This window comes from Grus americana, chromosome 15 (assembly GCF_028858705.1).
Source record: "Grus americana isolate bGruAme1 chromosome 15, bGruAme1.mat, whole genome shotgun sequence".
NCBI lineage: Eukaryota > Metazoa > Chordata > Aves > Gruiformes > Gruidae > Grus > Grus americana.
The window spans coordinates 17,939,772-17,963,180 of record NC_072866.1 but is presented as its reverse complement, the minus strand read 5'-3'; the positions used below and the strand labels follow the sequence as shown (position 1 = coordinate 17,963,180).

Sequence of the window (23,409 nt, the reverse complement as noted above, 5' to 3'; positions counted from 1 at the left end):
TTCATCTTAGATCCACAACTACTTTCCTGCTTGTTAACCTGAAGTTACATTCTAGCCACTCTTTTGAGGCCAACCTCCTCAGGTACGCAGCTAAAGTAGTCTCTATGCCTTTACAGGTGCACGTTATAACTGCGCTGGAAATCTCTCCTGCCTACCACCTGCCACCTCTGTGCAGGGCAGAGGCCTACACGGTGCCCGCTCCCCTCCGGAGTCCAGCGCCCGGGGGCGGGGACACGGCCTCGGCGGGGAGCGGTGATGGGGCCCGGCCCCGCCTGAGGGGACACGGCCTCGGCGGGGAGCGGTGATGGGGCCCGGCCCCGCCTGAGGGGACACGGCCTCGGCGGGGAGCGGTGATGGGGCCCGGCCCCGCCTGAGGGGACACGGCCTCCGCGGGGAGTGGTGATGGGGCCCGGCTGCGCCCCTCTCACACCCACCTGCACAGGGAAATGGCAGCGACCGCCCCGCGCGAGGGACGCCTCAGCTCCAGAACGCCGACAGCCGCTCCTGCCGCTCTCTTACCGAGCGGAGCGGCGTCTGGAAGCAGAGCCAGCTGCGCCAGCCGCGCCAGCCGCCTCAGGGAGCCCGGGGCAGCCGACCCCGCTGGCGGGGAGAGGCCAGCTGCAAGAGCCGGGCCTCGGCCGGAGGTGGGAGCGGGGCCCCGGGGGCCGCCCTGGGGACGGCAGCTCGCCCTCGCCCCCTCCCTCCCGCCTCGGCGGCCGCTGGGGCGTGGCCAGAGCCCCTCCCAGGGGGCGTGTTCCCGCGCAGGTGCAAGCGGGGGCGTGGCCCGGACGTCCCCCTCAGGTGCGGCACCGCCCCCGCCGCGCCCCGCCTTCCCCTGAGGTGCGGGCGGCCTGAGGCGGCGGTGCTGCCGCCGCTCCCCCGCCATGGCGGCCCCCGGCGGGCTGGGCCGCTGCGTGGCCGCTTTCTGGCTGGCGCTGGCCTTCGACGCGCTGGGGCTGGCGGTGCTGCTGGCCGGCGTGTTCGCCGACGTGTTCTTCTCCGACCTGCTCATCTACGCGGGCGGCATCGGCATCTTCCTCAGCCTCATCTGGTGGGTGTTCTGGTACGCGGGCAACCTGGAGGTGCCGCCGGAGGAGCTGCGCGACGACGTGGGGCTGGCGCCGCCCAAGGGCCGCGGGGACAGCGTGCTGCGGGGGCTGGTGCACGGCCTCAGCCTCCGCCTCTCCTCCGCCTTCGCCCCCGCGCCGCGCTCCCGCGCTGCCGCCGCCGACCTGGAGCTGCAGCGCACCGGGGGCCCGCGGGGCCGCCCCGCCGACTCCAGCAGGTGAGGGCCGGGGGGCCGGGGCCGCGGGAAGGCCAGGCCGGGGGCGTGCCCCCTTGCCGGGACGGGCCTCCGGCGAGAGCGGAGCTGGGGGCGGGACCCCGAACTTCGGCTGGACCCTGAGAGCTATCGACCCTGAGAGCTATCTTCCCTGAGATTCGGTTGCCCATCGCTCACGCTGACGCACCTTTAAAATAAAGTTGTGGGGAGTCTTTCTCAACTGCGGTGACAGCAGGCATCGAGTGAGCGAGGTGGTCAGGCAGCGAAGATACTTCCTGCAGGCGTCGAGGAACGGACAAGGCCGCTGGCGTGTGACCAAGTGCTTACCGCAGGGTCCCTCGCGCTGCGCGGTCCTGAAGCGGTCCTGGGAGGGACTCCTCATGTCCCCCAGAAGTACGTGTGGGGTAACGACATGGCCATCAACCACTACCCACACGAGCTCTTCTGAGGGGAAGCTCCCTCTTTTGCAACATGATGTGCTTCTTTTTGGAGAACAACCACAAAAAAGTTAAATGCTGGCTTGTATTTAGCTTAGAGGCGGAGTGTGTAGCTAATAGTTTGGAACTCATAAGTGCAATCAATAGTTAAACTACTTGCCTTGACCCTCAGTCATCTGAAAAAGATGCGCTACTATCCAGTGCACAAAGAAAGTGTCTAGGTCCAACTTTGAAGCAGTGTTGAAGGTTATCAAGCCTTTCAAAATATCCCTAGTGTGTTCGTTAATACGCCATGTTTATTTAGGAAGAAAAGCGTGCCTAATGCCTTGAAAATGGGGGGGGGAAGTAAAGCTTTCACTTCACTATGTAAAATCCTTTTCTGAAGGAACTCTATAAACAGTTTTGCACTAAGTGTCTGAACTATGAAAGGATTCTGAACATCTTGCAGTTCTGATTCACTGCGTACAAGGTCAGCTTTTTCTGCTGCTCCTTGACACTAAATCTTGAAGCTACTGTTGGATTACAGAAAAGTTCATGTGGAAATAGTCTTTCATGAAAGCCACAGAACTTTCCTGAGAGGAAGTTCTTACAGTAGGTACATAGAATATAGATAACTATTGCTTAATAGAAAACTTGTAGGAGGGGGAATAAGAACAGCAGCAATACAGCTTTAAAAGATTTGTTACTGCTGTTTAGTTTATTATTAACTATATCTGCAATTAGAAAACAGGCTGTTGAAAATTAGTAATTTTTGTTTTAGACTTTTTATTTTTTCTGAAATGGGTTTAGAACTGACAGATATCCATAATTGCAGGGAAGAAATTACATTTGTTAAATGACTATGCCTAACCTTTTCTGTCTAAAGACTACGGCAATTATAGGTATTGAGTTCAGGAGATATTATGCTGTCTCCGTAGATGGTCCTGCTTTCAATATGCACACATGGGGGGGTGTTGCTGTAATAAACTTCTAGTAGTGAAAGTTATCCATTACTTTTAAATATTTCAAATCTTACATGTTACTGAATTTAATTAGGAATAATCTAATCTATGGTTTATTATTAACTATAGAGGCAGATGCGTGGAGCGCTTTATTACAAGCTCTCCCAAGTAAACAGCAGCTTCTAATGCTAGAGTAAACAAACTTCAGTACAATTGCATTAGTAATTGTAATTCAGAAGGAACCAAGACAGAGGGAGTGTGTAAGAGTTATGTTTCACATTGTAACATAAATGCTATGATTTTAACTTTCAAGGTAAAATAAGGGATAACAAATTAGTGCACCTCCAAAGATAATTCAGGTTCCCTTTTGAGGTAAGGCCATCTCAAGTACTTTATTTCTTCTCATAAACAACTATCTGAATCAGATCATCCCTTACTGATAGACTATATCCTCTCCCCATCTGGAGATATTTATGAACTTAACCAAACGGGTTAAACATGTTTGGGCAGATATTGTCAACAGAGAGGAGGGGAAAAAAACATCACAAAAAACCCCACAAAACCAACCAAACAAAAAAACCCACCACCATACTGGCCATTAGAAGAGCTTCCTGAGCCATTAACTTCAGATTTCACCTAATATTAAAAAAAAAAAAACAAAACCAAAAAACCCTGCAAGTGGTTGGAAAATTAACTGTTGCCTTAATAAGGAAGTGTCTTTGCAGAAACCATTTATGCGTTTTTGTCACTTAGATAATTTTCTGGTTCTTGGCATTAAAAACTTTCTGAAGTTATTAATGGAATCCTACATGCTGTTCCAATTTCCTATGTTAAAAATTACATAGTAGAAGTGAGTGAGAAGGGTGAGAATTCCCAAGATATGGAATGAATTCTATTAAAGGAATAACAAGTAGATTAGGATCCGTCAGCCTAAAGAGATGCAGAGTATAAAATGTTCTAGAGGTCTATACAGTCATAAGAAGTATGGAAATGGTATGTAGGGAATGCCTCTCCCCAGACAAAGCAGTGAGTTGCACATGCTGTGTAACTGAGGTCTGGGATTATTTGGCTTGGGGGAATGTGACAGATAAAACTGTACTGATTTGAAGAAACAGAGGAGAGGGGAAGATAATATATTTGGCTCAGGAAGACCTGGGGCAGTAAGTGGCAGTTGAGATAATATCCTGAGGGGAGATTACTTGCATGTTGTGTTCTTACGCCTTTGAGACATCCATACCTGGTCACCATTGGAGATGAGCTGTTGGCTTGATGAGTTTTTTATTTGGGTCCCAATTGGCTGTTAAACATGAGGGAAAAATACTTTTGAGACTGAGTTCAAATAACAGTTTAGAGTTTTAAATTACTAAGTTCTAAGATTATTTTGGAGTAACCTTTTCTTAATGTATTATCCTCAGGGTCTGTTGAAGACACGACTATTGAAGTTACTGCCTCTAAAAGTGGGGGAAGTGCTGCAAATTATGGAAAGAGAATTCCCTACTCAATGCAATAGGATTCTCTCATTGTGGAATAATCTCTGCAACCATTGTGGACTCTGTATAAAATGGACACATAGAGCCATATCTCTGCCAAACACACCTATTATCAGTGTTGGACTGGATAGTTTTTGTGGGTATTTTTCACCATTTCAAAACATAAATTAGATCTCTTAAGAAGTGAGAACTAAAACCGAAACAAACCTAATTCACAGAAATATCACTGCAGCATGAAATATATATTTTTTTAATTATTTTTAATAACTTGGGAATGTTTGGATAAAAAGCTCTTGCACAATGAAAAGCTCTTGCACTGTTTTACCAAGGTCTGGAAGTTAAACTTACTGTGAATTTTTATGATGCCAGTGCAATACTTTTGTTTGTAAGGGTGCTTTTAAAATATCGATGCTTTTAAACTATTGATGCAAAGTTGCAAATGTAGTAGAAGTTGTTTATAGTGTAAATACACAATTTACAGTGACTCTTGTAAAGCTTCATCATTATTTTGGAATAACTTGGAATTTGAGAATTTTGTAAGTAGACAAGTAAAAATAGTGATGTTGGCATACCAGTACATTCTTCATAGTTGTAAATGATGTAATGTGATGACTCTAAGAAGAAGCATTTTTAGTCCAATGATGTTTGGAATTATTTTCCTAATGCTGAAGCATTTGGGGAGGGGAGCCACCAACAAACCCCCCTGTTGATTAACAAATACTCTGATGCTTTATAAAATATTAACAAATTCACATTTAGATGTAACTGAGAAGTAGCACCTGCAAAAAGATTTATATTAAAGTTAATGATACCTAAAATTCCTGTGTGGAGAAATGTCTCCTGAGTTCCTCTGGTTTTGAACTAACACCGAGAGTTTGAGCCCACCATTAGCAAATATGTGTAGATCTTAAAATGTCACGGTACAATGGTTTTTATGCCACACCTCACTGAATGCTAGAGGTGGATTTAAGGAAAATGTTTACAAAGAATACTGTGGCTGTACTTCCTCATGAACTCTTGAAATGTCTTTCAATGTTCTCTTGTAAATTACTGGAGCAACTTCTTACTTTTCTATGCATATTCTAATTTTTAAACGTTTTCCAAATGCTCTCAGTTTTTCAACAAGGTTATATGAACACTAAACTTGAAGGTCTGTAATGTGATTTCTTCTCTACAAACTGCAGTTTTTAGGATGTGTGTACAATTGTTTCCTCCTTTTAGAGGAACTGCAATGTGACCACTGTCCTGTTACCATGGTCTGATTTAAAAAAAAAAAAAGCCAAACTCCTCCCTTAAAACCTATAGATCCCTGTTTCAGTGTCATTTGCATTAATTTCTTTCATTTCATTTTTCCGAACAGAGATAACTGCTTTTCCTGGCTCCCCATAGTTTCACTTAAAAACTGAATTATGAGATGTAGTGTTTAATAAGTGGAATGATTAGTAGCAGCTATACATTAAGCCAAAACTTTTGTGGGCAGCCATTCTCATACTTAGCCTGGTGAACCATTTTTTTTGCTGATCGACTGTTGCAATCGTAATGACCAGGGTCAATTGAGCAGGGCTTTGCATTCACTGTAGATTACAATGTAATTGATTTTAAATCCATTATCAATACTTAATGATTGTTGCATAAGGTGGGAGCTAGAATGTTGTTGGCTATTGCAACTTCAGTCAGAAATTGCATGGGATTCAAACGTTTACAGTTATGAACAGTAGGTAGGTTTTAAAAATGAAATGTAGGAGCTGACACACTGGTGAAGGAAGATGTTAATCATAGAGAAGAGGTAGAATGTTACTAGTGTGGTCTGTCTAAACAGCGAGATAAAAGTACTTGCTGCGGAGCTATGATAACTATTGTCAGCTTGACCCTTTCTTTTGTGAAAATGTAACCCAGCTACCATTTCATGCCGTCTGTTTGCCTTGTAAATAAGGAAGGCTAGTGCTCAATAGAAACTGGCAACTGAATTATTAGCAGTTAAACATTAACATTTAACGCTATTTTAGTCTCCCGGCATCCTTATCAGTTGTAGCTCAACGCAGCACAAAGTCCGTTCAAATATTATATTGTCGATTGGAAAGAAGCACCTGTACGTGCGTAGGACTGCTTGCTGCTGCGTGAACAGAGCTGTGCACAGGACAGCCCTACGCGCTCTGTGTAAAAACAGCCAAAATCGCAGAGAGCCAAAGCCCGGTTGCAGGAGCGCGATTGTACACGGGTGGTTTGTAGCTGGTTAAGCCTTAAAACTAGCTCAAACCGGCCTCCCATGTTCCACTAAAGGAAAAAAGCCAACCCCCTAACTTGTAACTAGCAGAAGGATGAAATGCTTGTTGTTAGGCTCTTTAGGTGGGGACTGTATCTAAAGCAAGTTTTAATGTGGCTGATATGGTTTACTGTCCTTAAATGGGAACACCTTCTCCAGGGAGAAATCAAATTATTAGCAAATTCTACAAAAACCTGTTTGATGTGACTTCTGGGAGCGAAAGTTGCTGGGAAGGAGACAGTTATTGCAGCGGCAGCTTGTGTAGGGAGTGAGCAAACAGCTGGTGCAGAGGGCTGCGGCCAGGGAGCGTCCTACGCCGCTGTAACTGGCTCACGGGAGTCGAGAAGTAAACGTTTCCTATTAACTGAATTTAAACAGAACAAAAAGTTGGGAGCAGACTGAACGTTCCCGAAGCACTACGTAGAAAATGCATGTTTCCATTCGTACTTGTCCAGGTTGCTCTAAAAGTTATTGAAGGCTTTTTATGCGTTTAATTCCTTTTGAATTCGATGATCTCCAAGCTGCTACATCCTTAACGCAGCCAGCAAAAACAACCCCCCCGTGGCCCTTGAATTAAACGCAGGTGATGGCTCTCGCTAGAGCCGTGTGCGCACACGGCGTTTCGGGAGGAGCAGCAGTTACCGGTTCCGCGCTGCCGGCCCGGGCGCTGGCCCTCCTCGCTCCCCGCTGAGGGTTCGGACCGCTCGGTTTGCCCTCCAAACCCCCGGGTTTGCTGCCTGTGGGCCGCGCTGCGGTCGCTGCCCGCGGGGCCGCCTGCTCCCGGCGCGGGGAGCTCCGAGCGCTCCATCGGCACGTTGCGGTTAGATCCCGAGCTCCGCTTCCCCAGCGCTAGCCCTTCGGTACCCGCCGCCTGGAAGCGCGGGCTGCCGGTGCCGGGGAGGCGCCCTCGGTCCCGCCGGGGGTCAGTGTGGTACCGGCAGAGCTTCCCGCCTGACGAGGAGGAAAGCGTCCCTCTCGGTCCGCCCGCACCACCGGCGGCAGGGCCAGAGCGGCTGCGGCCCTTCCAACCGCGCCTCTCTATGGTGCGAGGGGCGGAGCGCTGCCCGCTTCCGGCGGGACGAGCGCCCTTTCCGCCCGGCCGCGGCATGTGGCGGCGCGGGCAGGCAGCGCGCGAGGGGCCGCCCCCCTTGTCCCGCTAGCGGGGCGCGCGCTCCCGCCACCGCCAGGCAAGGCGGGACACCGGGGGGGGGGGCGCGCCCGGTGACCGGGGCTTCGGGGGCTGCTCCGGCCCCTCCGCCGGGCTCCTGAGGGCGCTCACGCGACCGAGCCTTCCCTGAGGCGCGGGGCCGTGACCATGCTGGGAGGGGACGAGTTCATCAGCTCCCCGCCCAGGAAGACGGTGCGGTTCGGCGGGACGCTGACGGATATCTTGCTGAAGTACGAAAAGGTGACCGCGGCTCTGCCCCGCCGGCCGTCGCGGCTCTCCTCGGGTGGTGCCTGCGGGGCCCGGCTGCCCGCCGTGCCGGTGCGCCCGGTTCCTGGCGGGCAGCTGCAGCGTGAGGGCCCGTTCCGCCTGGCACAAGGCGGCCTGCCTTGGCTCGGGAGGGCCCGGGCCGCGCCGGCGGAAAGGCTGCCGTGAGTCAGCCCGAGAGAGGCCCCGCCGCGGGCAGGCCCGGCTCACGGCACGGGGAGGGCAGCCCGGAACTGCCCGCGGGGGCTGCGCCTGCCTCCGCCTTCCCGAGCCGCCTGGCTTCCCTGTCCTCACGGTACTGCTCAGCAATGCCAGGCTCTTCACATAGGCTGAGGCAATTGGTATGTCTCGCTGGGAAAAGATGAGCGTGATTTACTTATTTTTCTTTCCCTGCTAGGGTGAGACTACGGATTTTGAGTTGTTGAAGCATCAGCTGTCAGACCCGGACATAAAGGTGAGAGTTCTGGTGGTAAGCGGTCTGAGGATTTAAAGTTCGGCTGTCTGACTCTAGTCATCACGTGAGTCATTCCGGTGCTCACCCCAACCCATTGCTTTAAACATCTAGCTGCATTTGTCAGCTTTTTGCTGTGTGGAAACCACCAGAATTAAAATTCTAAATGAGAGAAAAAACCCAACAATTTTCTGTTTACACACGTACGTGTCTTATACGCAGTATCTTGATAAATGATGTCTCGTGCTCACCGACTGACTCTTTGCTCTAGAGTGAGAAACCTTTTGCTGTGTGACAGCATCTGTCTTTGTTCCAGATACCATCTTTCTAGGTCACTGATGCTTGTTTGTAGATGCTGCTGTAGATCAAACCATGGTTTCTGACTTTCAAACCTTTAAGTTCCATGAATTTTACCATCTTACTAAAAACTTGTGTAAATAGGCAGTAAGATATATATGCATTTAGTAGTCATACCCAGAAGGATTGTTTCTCCGCTCTTCTGTATAGCTGTGAGTACTCACAATTGCTGGCCTTTTTTTTTTTTTTTCTTCTTCCTTCCCTTTTAATTAAACCACAAAGCTGTGAGAAGAACGCTGCAGGAAGCATAATGCTGTATGGAGTTTTTTTTTCTCTTTAAAGAGGACATTTGGTAAAGTACTTTGGTTTTAGCAGGCCTTTTAGAGCATACAGGGAAAATCAGCGTAAAATTTTCTGTGTCAATTTGCTACTGTTCAGTATCTCTTATTTCAAGGCTTGAATGTCTCTTCTGCTTAAACTGGAGCAAAAAGAAAAGAAAATAAAGACTGAATGCCGTTTCTTTTAAGTATGTTCTGTGTGAGTGAGGTCTGCATGCCTTGCTCAGCCTGTAAGTTAAGGCTTCCAGGCAGGCTGTTGGTTTAGGAGCTGGTATGCATTTGTTCTTGCGTTTAGAAGCGTTGTTGGTGAGGACACAAAGAAATTACTTGCATGTAAATGCGAAAATAATATCTATTTACAATCTTACTCTTTGACTTTTAAGGATTTTGTTATTTTCTAGTAATAGGTAATAGTGTTTATTGGAATAGTTATCTGGTTTTTTCTGCTTATTTTAAGGATGCCCAGATCATTAATTGGCTGCATGAATTTCGAGCTTCTGTTGCATATTTGACCAAAGAGCTTGAACAACTGGTCAGCATTTTGCTGGTAAATATCCGCTTGTTACATGGGAAGATTAAAGAGTTTAGGACTCAAAGCCTTTATCTTCGACAGCTTGGTCTCTGTGTACTTTCAGAAGCTGCCATGGTTGAGAAGAAGCCGAGAGGTAGTGGAAGAATATCTGGGTTTTCTTGGCAACTTAGTGTCAGCACAAACTGTCCATCTTAGGCCATGCCTCCGGATGATTGTATCCCAGTTTGTCCCCCGTAAGTTACTTTAAGATTAATCTTCTTTGTTTGCCTATCAAAATGCTTTTCCTAGATAAATTCTGTATAAATCAATGCGTGACACAATTCATTATTGGGTTGGGTTTATTTTCCTCTTGATTACTTTCTCCACTTGAATAGCTGAATTGTAATACAGATAGTTTTCTGTACCTAGATTTTAAAAGACGTATTCTAGTGGCTAATACAGACCCCGTTTATGAAGATGTCTTGGAACAGGATGAACTGCATAATGTTATTGCTAAAACCAAAAGCTGCAGTGAGGATCATGTCAGATGTTCTCAAGAACCTCCTGGTTCTGTGAATGAAACAGTCTTTTTGACGAGCTTCTCCTTGTTTTAGAAAGTCTTGTGGATAATTTTGATGCTTTAGTCCTGATGAAGACTGTCCAGTGTGTTTGATTTGACATTGAAACTGTTACCTGTAAAATTTTTACAATTTTGATATAATAATCTCACTTTTTGCTAGCTCGAATAACCGTCAGAGAAGATGATGTGGATATTTCGGACTCTGATGATGATGATGAAAGTGAGTAGAAAGGAAGCATGGCTTATATATGCTGCTGTAATACCTTTACTAAAGAAGTATACAGTGCATGTTGTTCCTTTTTTATAGAAGTAACTCACCTGAGTTAATGTAAAACATTAAGAAACAGTATATCCTTAAATTCCCAAGGCAAAGACTTTATTGTACTGGAACCAGCAGTGTGGTGACCCACTCCTTGTTACTTTCGAAGTATTCCTGTTGGTGCAGTGTCTGTAGGTGGCATAAGACTGAATGCATAGGAAAATGTTCCTACTCCTACATTGTTTCAAAGCCAAAGACAAGTTAGGAGTTGTTTGTTGTCCATTTTATTTACCTCACTAAAACTAGATAATTTGGGGGATTCTTGAGTTTTTTGTTGTCTGCCTGTGGTAAGCTCAAATACAACTGATTTTTATAACAAAAAAGCGGCATAATTAGCGTGTTTATTGATAAAGCAAAGAGACAGCTAAATGTTTTTCAAGAATTTCGTATTTTTTTGTCTTGAATGCTAGAATAAATTTCAGTTCTGCTTGTGATGAGCCAACTACTCTTCTGCTGTTAGCTTGTGATGCTGTTTGGATAAAAAAAGCCTGCTATATAAGCCTAATTAGCTGTTTGTTTGACTCTTGTGAAAATGAGGCCTAATCCTTCAATAGATTTTATCTAGTTACAAACTTGGATTTAATGTATCTTCTAAATATTTGTGTATTGTGGGATAAACTTTGGATGTTCCAGTTTAGTGTTCAGTATGAGATTGTATAACAACAATACCTGGCTTTGGGGCTGACAGCACATTCAGAGTTTATTGGTCGTGATGCTGTGACCTTTATTTGGAATTATTTTTCATGCTTGTTTTGGTACTAAGGCAGTTCAACTTAAAAAAACAAACAAAAAACCAAACAAACCACAACGCTCCAAAAAAAAAATCCCCACATTTTGGCAAATTAATTTCCTTGGGAATCTTCAAAATGTTTAGTTGATATGAACTGTTTTTTCTGGTTCCTGATTTAGTTTTCTGTAACCAAATGCATGAGTACTTTTTTCTTTCTCTAGACCTTTCCGAAAACTTTAATACATGCCATAGAGCGTTGCAAACTGTTGCAAGATATGTTCCTTCGTAAGTATGTGATCCCATGGTTTTGTATGCCCTTCCCTTGCGGATTTAAAGCTTGTGAACTGATGAATTTATTTTCTTTTCTCTTAATTGGAAGTATAATACTTATTTTCATTGCATGATTTTTCCTAATATTCACTAATTGGTGGAATGCCGTATCCAATGATTGTGAAATTTCCATAGGCATCTGCAGCTGAAAATCCTGTTAATGGGAATAGGAAATAGGGGAAGTTGTGTTTGTAGCAGGGTCTTTGAAGTGGCTTCTAACAAGTCCACAGTCAAAGTTTGCCACTTATTATCTGTCCGGTGATCCTTGCAAAAGATTTTATACAATTACTTACCTTAAAATAAAGCTACTGTGACTTAAGCTTATTCCAGTCTGTGTTTAGAGTGCTGAAGCTTCAACACTTGCTCTCGTGGTAATAACCTATAACTTTTGGGTTTGGTTTTGTTTTTGTTTTTAAATTGTAGGACACCACAATTTCTCATGCCCATACTTGTGGAAAACTTTCCTTTCATTAATAAATCAGAAAGAACTTTGGTAAGAGCTGTGAATATTTTTATTTCTTCACTTCTTTTAATGTATAAATATACTCTATAGTATGACAACTGATTTGGTGGCATTGAATGCAGATTTTTGAGTGTATTGTTTAAGATTATTGTTATTTTTTAATACAGATATGTATATGTATATATATGGGTATGTCTGTTTAGTATAAGGTTGTCCAAGCATACTTCAGTTCCTTGTGCATAAGCATTATGCTAGTCTTTAATGACATAACTGCATATCTTTTCCACAGGATTGCTTTCTTAATCAATGCACAAGATGGACCTCTTTGGCGATGAATCTCAGGGTTGTGTAGTAAGGAGACGGTAGGATACCTGTCTCATTTATTGTCAAAACTGGAAAGTATTTATCAGAAAAAAACGGGGGATTTGATACGCAGACAGAAAGCAATGGACGTTATAGGTGAAATCCAAGTTGCCAGTAGCGTAAGGTGTTAAGTTGGTTTATTACATCTTTGGTACAGTGCTCATGTGTGGTGAAAAACAAGCTGGAGACTTTTGACAGGTTACAGCTCTTGTGTGATCTTTATATTTACTTGTTCCAATCTGATATGTTGGCACTTCATTTTACAGAAAGGCAGAGCCCCGCTCCACCAGCCACGTTCAGTTCGAGCTGTGTTCTGAACTCATCAAGTGCTGAAAACCCCTAAATTTCTTTGTATACCTTGCTAGTTTTTTTTAATTTTTTTAAATTTTTTTTTTTTAATCCAAATAACTTTGGCATCAGTTCTCTATCTGTCAAACAAGGGTGATTATAGCTCTTACGTGGTGTTAGGAAAACGATTTTTATTTCTTTAAAGAAATTCATGACACTGTTTTCAGGGCAAGATTCTACTGAAGCTTAATAAAAATACGGTCCATGCTTGTTGTTAAATATTTCCAATTTATACATTTTCATTAAACAAGCTTTATCCATTTTATGTACTGAGCGAGCCAGATGGCCTGTGGAAAAATCGTATGTGCTCATGTAATTAAAGGTTGTGTTATAATGCATATTCACAAAGAGACTGTGGCGTACTTAAATGGGGTACTTTGCCTAATTTTATGTATTGACTTGACAGTTTTGCTATATGAAATTTACAGCGTTGTCTTTTGTACTGATGCATGTATATATGGGTGGGCAAACACGCACTCACAGAACTTGTCTGTTAACCTCTTTGAATTATAATCAGAATGACTCTGAGGAGACTTACCTGTGGAATTTAGAATTGTTGTTGGTGTATTATAATAACCTGAAATAAAGATGTATTCAGTCTCACTTGAAACAGTTCTACTAGAGCTGGTTGTAGATGTAGTGAGGAATATACTTTGTGTTTTAATTTTCCTGGAGAAAGTTTAGACATGGAAATGAATAAATTTTCTTATGGAATGTTTATACTTACTCTGTGTAGAGATAATTGGGAAAATTTGCATGGAAATAGTAGATTAAGAAGTTAATGATAACACAGCTTAACAATAGAAAGTTGATGTTTGGCTTAAACGTTAACTTATTCTAGATTGAATACAGTCTGTTTAAACCTGTTTCTGGCTCTTTAGATAACAAATTAAGAAACTTGTTTTCTAAAAATCCTTGGCAGAAATTAGACTTTCTGTTAATATTATTATAGGTATCAATTAATTTTGTGTTACAGGAATGTTATGTTCATAACCTGCTACGAGTTACAGTGTACCTTCCAACTCTGAGGCTTCAAATTCTGGAGCTTATTATTGAAAAGCTGTTAAAGTTGGATGTAAGTTTGTTCTGTATCATCTTTTAAGGAAGCTTGGTGTTAAAATGCACAGAGTAGGAAATTAAATATGCTGCAGTGTTAAGCTCCACAAAAAATATGTCGCAGTAGTGCTCATGATCATGAGTATAAAACCAACGAAATTTACATTCCATTCCCAGTCTTAAGATGTTCCCCCACCTGAGCGTGACTGTGTGATGTGTACTGTTACACCCTGCGTGGAATCTCCACACCCGAATCAAAATAACTGTGTGATTGGTGCTGATGTGCAGAGAATGTGTTTTCTCATTGTATGGCTGATCTGTTTTATCATCCCTTTGAAGTAAAAGGATCTCTTAAAAAAGACAGGAGTCGTAGCATTGTAAGTGATGAAGGCTTTTATTTTGGAAAACCTCAGCATATAACAGTCTGGGGAGAGTTTCTGTTCTGGTGATGAAGTTTCAGGCAGTTTGGAGTGTGTGTTTCGTGTATTACATATGTATTGTTCCTTTTTAAAATGTTTATTTAGTCAAGGACAAAATCTAGTCTAGAAATTACTCATCATTTCTTATGTAAATAATAAAAAAAGGTTTCATATTGTCATGGTCTTATAAAAATCAATTTCTTGTTTGAAACTGTAGGTCAGTACTCCACAGCAAGATATTGAAGACGCTGAAGAAACTGCTAATAACTCTGATAGCGAGGAAAAGTCTACAGAGGAGGGACTTTTTGACATGGTTGGCTATCTTCTGCTAAAAGTTTTTTAGTAAAGCTTTCACTTCTGAGGTGGCTATGAATTAAGACAGTGTAGGAGTACCTTCTTGCTCTGTCGTTAACTGCGCTGCAGACTGAGGCGGTGTAGCAATGCGTTCTTGCTCTGTCGTTACTTCACTGCACACAGCTCTTGAAACCTGAACAGCAGACAGATCATTAATGTGTTCTCCGGGCATTGACTTTATTCATGCAAATACCCAGCGTACGTGCTGAATCAATTTCGTTATGTAAAAACACTAGCAGCTATACATAAAGCTAATTGAAGAATCCATGGTAGTTGGCTTAGTGTAAGCAAACTTTTGTAAACTAAGCTGTGTAATTAGATACTGCTTTTTTAAAAAAAAAGACAAAACTTTAGCACATCACTGAAAGAGAAATTTAGTTTCACTTTTCCTGTAATTGCTGTGTTCATGATGTTGTGTATATAACAGCTGCATGACTGCCATTTTACTTACCAGGAGGAAGATGAAGAAAGAAAAGGAAGCAAAGTTGTCTCTTCCAGGAGTGAGAGAATGGCCCATCCACTTGCAGAGCGCCTTGATATTTTGATGACCATCCTGTTTTCCTATATTAAAGATGTTTGCCATGTGGATGGTAAGAACACTTGAACTATAACCAAATCTGTTGTTTTGCTGACAAGTAAGAAAAAACAAAGGGGAGTTCTTGCTTTGCACTGCTGCAGGATAGAGCCCTCTCCCTTTAGTGGCAGAATTCTGCCCTCAGCAGGCTGTAGTCTGCGTTCCTGCCTCTGCCCGGTGGTGTTGGCAGAGGATGCCAAGGTACATTTCTGACTTTAAAAGTCTGCTCTTCAGTTGGAGACATTTTGTTTATATAAATATGACCCTGTATGTGAGCTGTGACCTTACAGGGTGTAAAGGTAGATAGAGTTTTGTTTTTCCGTTGTGCTGCAAAATTTAGGGGATTAGAAATACTTTCTGACTAACCACGGTGCTTTATTGTTTGCTCTACTGTATTGCTTTGAGTAGTAGAACTAGGGATCCTTTAAACATCACAAGGACTGGAAGTAGATTAAAACAACCAGCTGGGTCACTCAATTGGAAGTGCTACAGCAAGGCTTTGTGTTAGAGGAAAAACCTGAAGGAGATGTCTTATGCTGGCGTTTATTAAGGGTTTGAATTTCTTAGATTTATATATTTAAAACAATATTTAGAAACCATTTTGCTGTATCTTCTTCACATAAATCGGGTAATTTATTTCTTAGTGGTTTTTTTCTGACTCTTCTGAATTCGCACATTATTGCCAAGTTTGCATGTCTGCCAGTTTTACGCACGTGTGCGTGCGCGCACACAGGTATTCTCCGTATACGCCATGTAAAAAGCAGAAGAACTGAAGTCCTGGGAGGTCTTACTATAAATATTTTTTAGATGCCAGATAAGCGTAGAAGTCAGCTTGACACTGTTTCTTTACATATTTCTTACTGGTTTAGAAAGATATAAATGCCACTTTTGCAGCATGAGGGCAGGAAAAAAACCTGAAACGGCTCATTTTGTTCTGTTTTCTTTTGTTGTTGTGTAGGCAAGCTTGATATCAACAACACAAAGGATTTGTATCGGGATCTGGTTTCTGTTTTTGACAAGCTCATTTTACCAACTCATGCTTCATGTCATGTGCAGTATTTCATGTTTTACATCTGTAGCTTTAAATTGGTGAGTAGAAGCTGTTTTTAAAATGCAGTGTCTTCTGTCATTTCTACATCCTTGTTTTGGCTTTTTTTACAAAAAATAGTTGTTTTCTGTGGTAATTCTAGTCTGAAGATAGTACATCAGGATTCATTATCTTTGCTTTATTTCCTTCTCTGTTACTCCTTTTTTGAAGTTTTTCTTTATGTGGTTGCTCTTCCCATTTTGTTCATAAACTGCAGACAGATGGAGTCTCAGCTAGTGTGAAGGAACTTGGTTTAGCGGACCTCTTTGACAAGGCTCACTTAGACTCTTGAGCCGGGAGACACAGTGCTCCAGCAAGTTTCTTCAGCATCCCAAAACTGTCTTCAAGATACTGTCTGCATTAGCTCTTCAATTTGAATTTCATGTTTGCTGTTTGTTCCCTCCCTGCGCCCCCCCCTCCCCCACCATTTTCCCATCTCTCTCAAGCCAACTGTTGTTCTTTCTTGTACCATATAAAAATAAGAACATCCATACTTTTTGTGTTAGAGTACCTAAAGATCCAGTTAAGTTAATGCCCTGTCTCTGACAGTGATGAGTACTGGATGTGTTGGAAAGAACATCAAAACGGGGCAAGCCTGTTGTGATGCTTTGCCAGAATACCCTTTCAGCCTCCAGCAGCAGTCTGGTGACTTCTTGAGCCAAATGTTCTCTTGTAGTAACAGCCCATGATGGACAAATTCAAGGAGGAAATACCTTGTGATACGGTGCTTTTTGTACTGATGTGAATTTTTGATATCATGAACTTCTGTGGCAAGAAGTTCCACAATATAACCATTTAAGATGAAGAATCACTTTTGTTTCTTCAAGTTCAACTTCCTGCTATTTTCCTTGGAAGTTGTTGACCTGTTCTGCTGCAAGAGACAGTGAACAGTCACTTCGTGTTGACCTTCTTACCGCTCGTTTTTAAACACTTCTTGTGCATCTGTTCCTGACCTTTTCCCAGACTTCTGGTACCATTTACTTTTTACAGCTAAGTATAGAAAAAGAAACTGAAAAGAGTGCTCTTCCATCATGTGTAGGAATAGCTATTTACTACAGTTACAAGTAGATTTTTTTTTTTTAATGGTCTGGTTATGGAAATTGTGGGAATTGAGTAGTAGGAATCTGTTACTTATAGTGTTGTCAGCATAACAGCTCATGATTTCTGTGTATCTTGTTTCCAGGGGTTGGCTGAGGCATTTTTAGACCATCTTTGGAAAAAACTACATGATCCAAACAATCCTTCTGTGATCAGGCAGACTGCTGGGAGTTATATTGGCAGCTTCTTGGCAAGAGCTAAATTTATTCCAGTTGTGTAAGTTGTTGTGATAAATTGTTTGGTTCTGCTTATACATGAGGATTGCTGGGGTTAAGCACAGAATTCACAGAATGCACGCACAATGTTGGTCTTCTGTTCCCGCTGCTTTGCCAGTAAGCCTCTATCGATAGTCTTGTTGGTCCTTTCCACAGTACTCTTTCAGTATTGTCTTGAGGCTTCCAGGAAAGCTTTGCATTGATAGGATGCAGACTAACGGTTGCTGGGATTCGTGACTTGTTTCAGGCTTCACTTACCAAGAAGTGCTGAGCACGGGTAGGTTATGTTGACTTCAGGTGGAGTCATGGATGCCCAGTATATCTGATGTTCACAAGCAGAAAATTTTGATGCCTTGTGTTAGGCATTCTGCATAGGCTCTGAGACAGGGAAGTTGAGTGTTCAAGTACTTTGATACAGATGGATTAAAATACTTAAACAGATGGGTGGAAATGTCTTCTTTTATATGTACACATTCTGTATTTTTATGCCATTCTGGCTGGGCTCGGTGGCTTGAATGTTGAACTTAATTTGATATTGGAATTACTTGTTGGACATGGGAGTCATCTCCCTGTACTACCTGTAGCCCAGGATTCTAACTGTTTTTACTGTGCGTTTCGCACACAGCATACATTCATAGATTAATCTCTTCTGGCATCTTGTGCTTTCACTGATTGGGGTTTCCAGTGCTGGTACATTGATTCATTTGATGCTGAGATAAAGGAGAAAGCTCACAACAATCTCCTTTTTTACAGTGAGATTTTCTTACTGATGTTTTTATAACCACTGAGATTCTTGAATACTTGTTTAATATCTTTTCTATGCCATTTCAGATGCTATTTTTACACTTGTTTCTTTTCCTTCATTATAGTACAGTAAAAGCATGCCTGGATCTTCTGGTTAACTGGATGCATAAATACATTGATAATCAGGATACAGGGGCTAATGCCTACTGTGATGTAGCTCTCCACGGGCCATTTTATTCTACATGTCAGGCGGTGTTCTATACACTTATTTTCCGCCATAAACAGCTTTTGGATGGAAACTTAAGGAAAGGTGAGTGTATTAGGTTTGAACGGATTCATTTGCAAGTTTTACTGTGGGTATGTTTTGTAATGCTCTGTTCAGTCACGTATCTGATGGCAAGTTTATGTTGTTGTGCTCTAAATCAAATGGGATGGCTTGTACACCTGTTGGGCTACCAAGCCGAATAATCTTGGTTTTCCCTACTATTGAAAGCAATGCAGATAACTCCTCAACATTGATTTCTGGCCCCACTTACTGAGCATGTTTGAATTCCAGCTGTATAAAACTAGTGTGGGCTTTGATTAATAATCTTTGACTCGGTGCCTCTGTCAGTCCCTGTCATGGGTGTGTAAGTGTAGTGTCTGTATTAGAGGGTTACCGTTATTTAAAATAGCTTTTCTGCTGAACAAGCTGTGGACCAGATCTGTACTGTACCAGAGCACCCTTGGATGTGCTTCTGCAATCTTGCATGGAATGCAGGCTGGTCAGACTGGAAATTCTTAGAAATTAAGTTAAGCTTGTGTAATATATAACCTGTATTTGCCAATGTTCTTATTTTGAAGGTCTGTCATATCTGCAGAGTTTAAATTTTGAGCGAATTGTCATGTGTCAGCTAAACCCTCTGAAGATTTGTATACCCTCTGTTGTGAACTTGTTTGCTGCCATTACCAGGTACCTACTCATTTATTTCGATTTCAGCTTGATGAGGGTGGGTGTGTGTATCTAAGAACAGCGCAGTATTTAGGACGGGTTTTGTGAGGCACAGTATTACCTAAGACAACTCGTGTATATGCCCATATTCTAAGTGGGATAAGATTATTTCTGGTTCAGTTCAATGAAATCCTACAGTACCATGAATCTGCTTTGTGTTGGAGCCAATATGATTCTACCTGGAGTGAAGTTTACAGGAGTGCAGGGGATGAGAATAGATTCCTTACCATCTGACTATCTTGAAAACTAGTATCAGTTGGAAAATGGAAGATAGAACTGATGTTTGTTAAAAAATAACTTCATATTTTAGTACCATCTGAAATTCTTGCTTTCTGTGTGCTAGAAATGCTTATCCTTATTACCTTTTTAAAGGAAATACCAGTTGGTGTTCTGCTACACAATTATTGAGAGGAACAACAGGCAGTTCATACCAGTCGTTAGGAGTGGCACTGGGGGGGACCTTGTGCAGACGTGCACTAACCCACTCGACAGTTTCTTCCCCTTTGATCCCTACGTGCTCAAAAGGTAGAGTTTAAAAATAATCATCAACTCATTTCTGCCTTGCAGAAAATAATGAACTAAAACTAAGAAACTGTGTTTCTGCATTTTGCTTTCTTCCCTCATCTTTACTGCTTCTCATGTTCTGTATTTTAACATTGCATAATTTAGATTGTCAAAGGTTTGAATTGAGATTTACCCCCACTGTGACATATAGTGATGAAGAAGGAACAGGAGCTGGTTTCCTGGAAGGTCTAGTTAATATGTTTGGTGGCTTTTCTTTTGGTTTTCCTTGTTTTAAGCAGTCTCTAAAATACTGTATGTTAGCCTAACTGATATTTTGTTGGAGCCGTGGTGATGGTCTGTCATTTTTTTTTGTTGGTTTGGTTTGGGTTTTTTGCACCTTGAGTGTATTGCTTCTTGATTGGAGGCTTCAGCTTATTTAAAATGTCTCGCTTTTTTTAATGAATAGTGGATTATTTGCAGCTCTTCGAAACGTCTAGCACTATGATGCTTTAATCACTTTTTATCTTTAATGTTAGAGGGCAACATTCTGGCTTTTTTTGTCTCTTAAAAAAAGAAAAATCCGTCTCCACAGAAGGGAGACCTTTCATAGAAGTAGAAATTATTAAAGAAGCCACACAATATTAGCTTCTAAAAATTCGGAAGAAAATTATGCTTATTTGCAAGCATAGCATAGCTATTACAAATACCCAGCTAGAAATTAGGAGACCTGACTGTATCAGAACTTCTCAAGCAAACAATTGTAACTTGTACCTCAGCAAAGTGGAGTTATTTCTTCATGGGATTAATTGGGGATTATATAGGGATTAATTGAATAGTTAGTAAAACGCTACAGAGGGCTATCAAAATGCCAAGTGTTTTATATTGTACTATTAAAATGTGATACATGTAACTTACTGAATACATTAACTCATGCTGTGTTTTAATTCCCCTCTCAGGTCAAAGAAGATGATTGATCCTTTTTATCAGTTTTGGGAAGAGCTGAGTGCTGAAGATCTAGAGAACCTGAAGAAACCCATTAAAAGGGTAATCTTTTCTGATCAAAATGCAGTTCAGCTTTTGCCAGATCTCTTATCAGCAGCTTCTATTGCAGGATATTTTGGCTTTTTTTAGTAGATACAAGTGCACTACACATTTACGAGAAGCTGTGATTGAAATTAGGAGGGTTTAGGAATTGATCCATCCTTGCTTTGAGAGCCCTTTTCCCCTCTCTGCAGAGGAGTTAGTTGGGTAGCACAGGACCACTGCGAACACCTATGAACACTCTCAGAACACAGACACGCTGAGGTCACTGGGACATCCACTTTGTAGATACGATTTAGATGTACTTTCATTATGAAATACGGGAACTAACTCTCTTACCATTCCAACTAGCTGTGACGATCGTAGTACAACCCAAGTCCTGAGTGACGTCCTTCTAAAGCTCCTGTGCGGTCTGCTCACCTTCTTCAGAACGTCTGTCCTATGTCAGATTTTTGTTTGAGTTCTCCAAACGCTGTTTTTCTTTCCTTCTTGTGATAACACCTAAAAGTACTTCCTGGTGGTGTAGCTTTGTTAACTGGTAACTCTGTAAACTTTCCTGTAGTGTTTTGATTAGCAGACTTGATTATTGCAACATTTCAGAATTTATTTTAGAAATACCCCTTTTGGCCTCAGCATTCATTACTTCTGCCAGATCTTAATATTGAGACCTGGAGTATCTTTCTGCTCTCATGGAACCTTCTAAATTTATGCAGGGTACTTCTGAAGATGAAGATGATGACTTTTTGAAAGGAGAAACGCCTCAAAATGATGGTGTGATTGGAATTGCTCCAAATTCGTACGAGTCCAATATTCGGAGCCCAGTGAGCAGCGTTGGCTCCCCTCCAGACTGTTACGTGCCGTACCCTCAGTGATGTGGAGAATCAGAAGTGAAAAGGTTGAAAACTGTGTGCAATTTTTTGCTCTGTAAAGAGACTTTAGCTCAACTTTCTAAACTGGCAAATGCTTAAGTTACTGCATTTAAGAAAAATATTGTTTCTTAATCATTAGATTTCTACAGATGTTATGATAAAGTCATATGTTGCTAGAAAAGCCTAGAGAATAAATAGGGTGATATTTTATGAATTTCACATTGAAATGGTTTTTATGACTTACAAGGATTTTTTTTATAGTTTTTCTGGACTCTTAAAAACTTTTGTTTACTAATGTTTCTCTACCAGTTTTTTTTATATCTGGGTGAAATTCTGGTCTTTCTTCCTACTGACTTGTGCAGGGACGAGAGCTCCAGTGTCAGTATTTGAACTGTATTTGAACTCTGACTGATTTGAGTTGGTTTCAAAGTAATGGTATGGTCCCACGCTAGGGAAGCCATGACTCGAGTCTGACAGCGATTCTTTTGCACACATCTCTTAAGCTTTTCCTATCTGTAGAACAGCGTTTGGTAAAGCCACTCAATAGTGGAAAGTGTATTTGGATGAAAAGCATTATTGCTTCTTAAATCTGTGGCTGGCACGCGACTTTCCCAGCTAGGGAAGTTCAGGTTTGTGAAAGTGACGGTTGTTGGAAGTGTTGAAAATGACGGAGTAGCTGAATGGTTTGTAGATAGTTTTTGTTTGGGGTGCTTGTGAAGCACTCCAAGACAGGTATTTATTTTCAGGATTTGAAGTTTATATGTGAATGCTGAAAATACAAAAAAAAAAAAAAATCTTCCCTCATAGAAAGGAAGTGATGGTGTCACTGGTGTCCTTGTGTTGTTCATGTGTCAGTGTAGAGTTTCTCTGCATAGGTTTCTTGTCGTCTGTTCACAATTGCTGGCTTTTAGATTTGAGTAAGAATATAAACAGTGGAAAAAAAATAAATGTTATTTGTGTAACAGTTAGTTGAAAACTTTATGCATTTGGGACTAAACTCTAATTACCCTTCTTTAGAATCTGAACCTGGAGGCTTTCAAGACAACATTTTTATTCAGAGCCAATAAAGATTGATGCGCAAATGGTACACCTTTGAAAAATTTTACACCATCTCTGTGTGTAGCTAAGGGTCTCGGTGTAGCCTGGCTTCTCAAAGTTAGGGTGTTTGTTCTGACAGACTGCAAAAATGAGGTTCAGGGGTGACACTGCAAAATGCATCAGTGGATCTGTTCATCATTGGATAAATTAAGACTTAGGTTTTGGGTTTAATTTTAGTCCTCTTTACTGTCAGTCCTGAGCAATAAACACAGCTTTCCATCCATAATAACTGCATTCCCTCCTGCCGTTCTCACAGCAACAGTGAGGAAAACGTCCTCCGAAAGCTGCCTTTTTCTGTTCCTTCACTTCTGTGTCTTCAGAACCTTTCCAAGTTGTAATTCCAGGTACATGGTTCAGGAACTTCTCTGTCTGCTTAACAGCAAAAAAAGACAGATGTAAGTGACACAGAGTGTAACGTTAAAAAGGTGTAGACATTGACCTGTCCGTACGCTAAAGGGACGTGCTTACAGTAGAGATTCAGTTGGGAACGGGGCCGTTTCTCTGTGCCAGACCTGTGTTGCTCACCGTGATGGCAGCGGCTGAGCGGCAGGTGCTGGCATGTCGCTGAAGAGAGTTTGCTCTGCAAATACCAGTGCTAGCGCAAGGAGTGCTGATGGCGGGGTGGAAATTTGCCTGACCTGAGGAAAACAAGGTATCTTTTGAGGAAAGCATTTGCTCTAGCTGCTTAGGTGTGTGACAGCTGGGTTGAGAGCCAGAGCTGGGTACTGGGGCTTTTCTGTTGGTGGCGGTGAGCAGCCCTGGCCCCGCTCTCACTGCGCAGGGA

The 23,409-nt window shown here is 42.3% G+C and overlaps 2 protein-coding genes across 4 annotated transcripts; both read left to right on the top strand.

Annotated features, from left to right (window-relative positions):
* Positions 1-777: 777 nt before the first annotated feature.
* LOC129213134 (transmembrane protein 238-like) lies at positions 778-5,383 on the top strand. The gene is made up of 2 exons (XM_054842624.1): positions 778-1,285; positions 4,076-5,383. The coding sequence occupies exons 1-2, from the start codon at positions 885-887 to the stop codon at positions 4,083-4,085; spliced, it is 411 nt and encodes a 136-aa protein (XP_054698599.1). The 5' UTR covers positions 778-884; the 3' UTR covers positions 4,086-5,383.
* Positions 5,384-7,484: 2,101 nt separating this feature from the next.
* RRN3 (RRN3 homolog, RNA polymerase I transcription factor) lies at positions 7,485-22,495 on the top strand. Of its 3 annotated transcripts, none has more exons than XM_054842836.1 (17): positions 7,485-7,821; positions 8,243-8,299; positions 9,389-9,478; positions 9,567-9,696; positions 10,183-10,242; positions 11,293-11,356; positions 11,825-11,894; positions 13,552-13,650; positions 14,268-14,363; positions 14,859-14,994; positions 15,937-16,067; positions 17,249-17,379; positions 18,248-18,432; positions 18,966-19,074; positions 19,486-19,638; positions 20,574-20,661; positions 21,372-22,495. In XM_054842836.1, the coding sequence occupies exons 1-17, from the start codon at positions 7,729-7,731 to the stop codon at positions 21,528-21,530; spliced, it is 1,851 nt and encodes a 616-aa protein (XP_054698811.1). In that variant the 5' UTR covers positions 7,485-7,728; the 3' UTR covers positions 21,531-22,495. The 3 variants fall into 3 exon arrangements, with proteins under 3 accessions (XP_054698811.1, XP_054698812.1, XP_054698810.1); XM_054842837.1 differs by having other exon boundaries at positions 7,509-7,811; positions 13,528-13,650; XM_054842835.1 differs by having other exon boundaries at positions 7,509-7,821; positions 13,528-13,650.
* Positions 22,496-23,409: the final 914 nt, after the last annotated feature.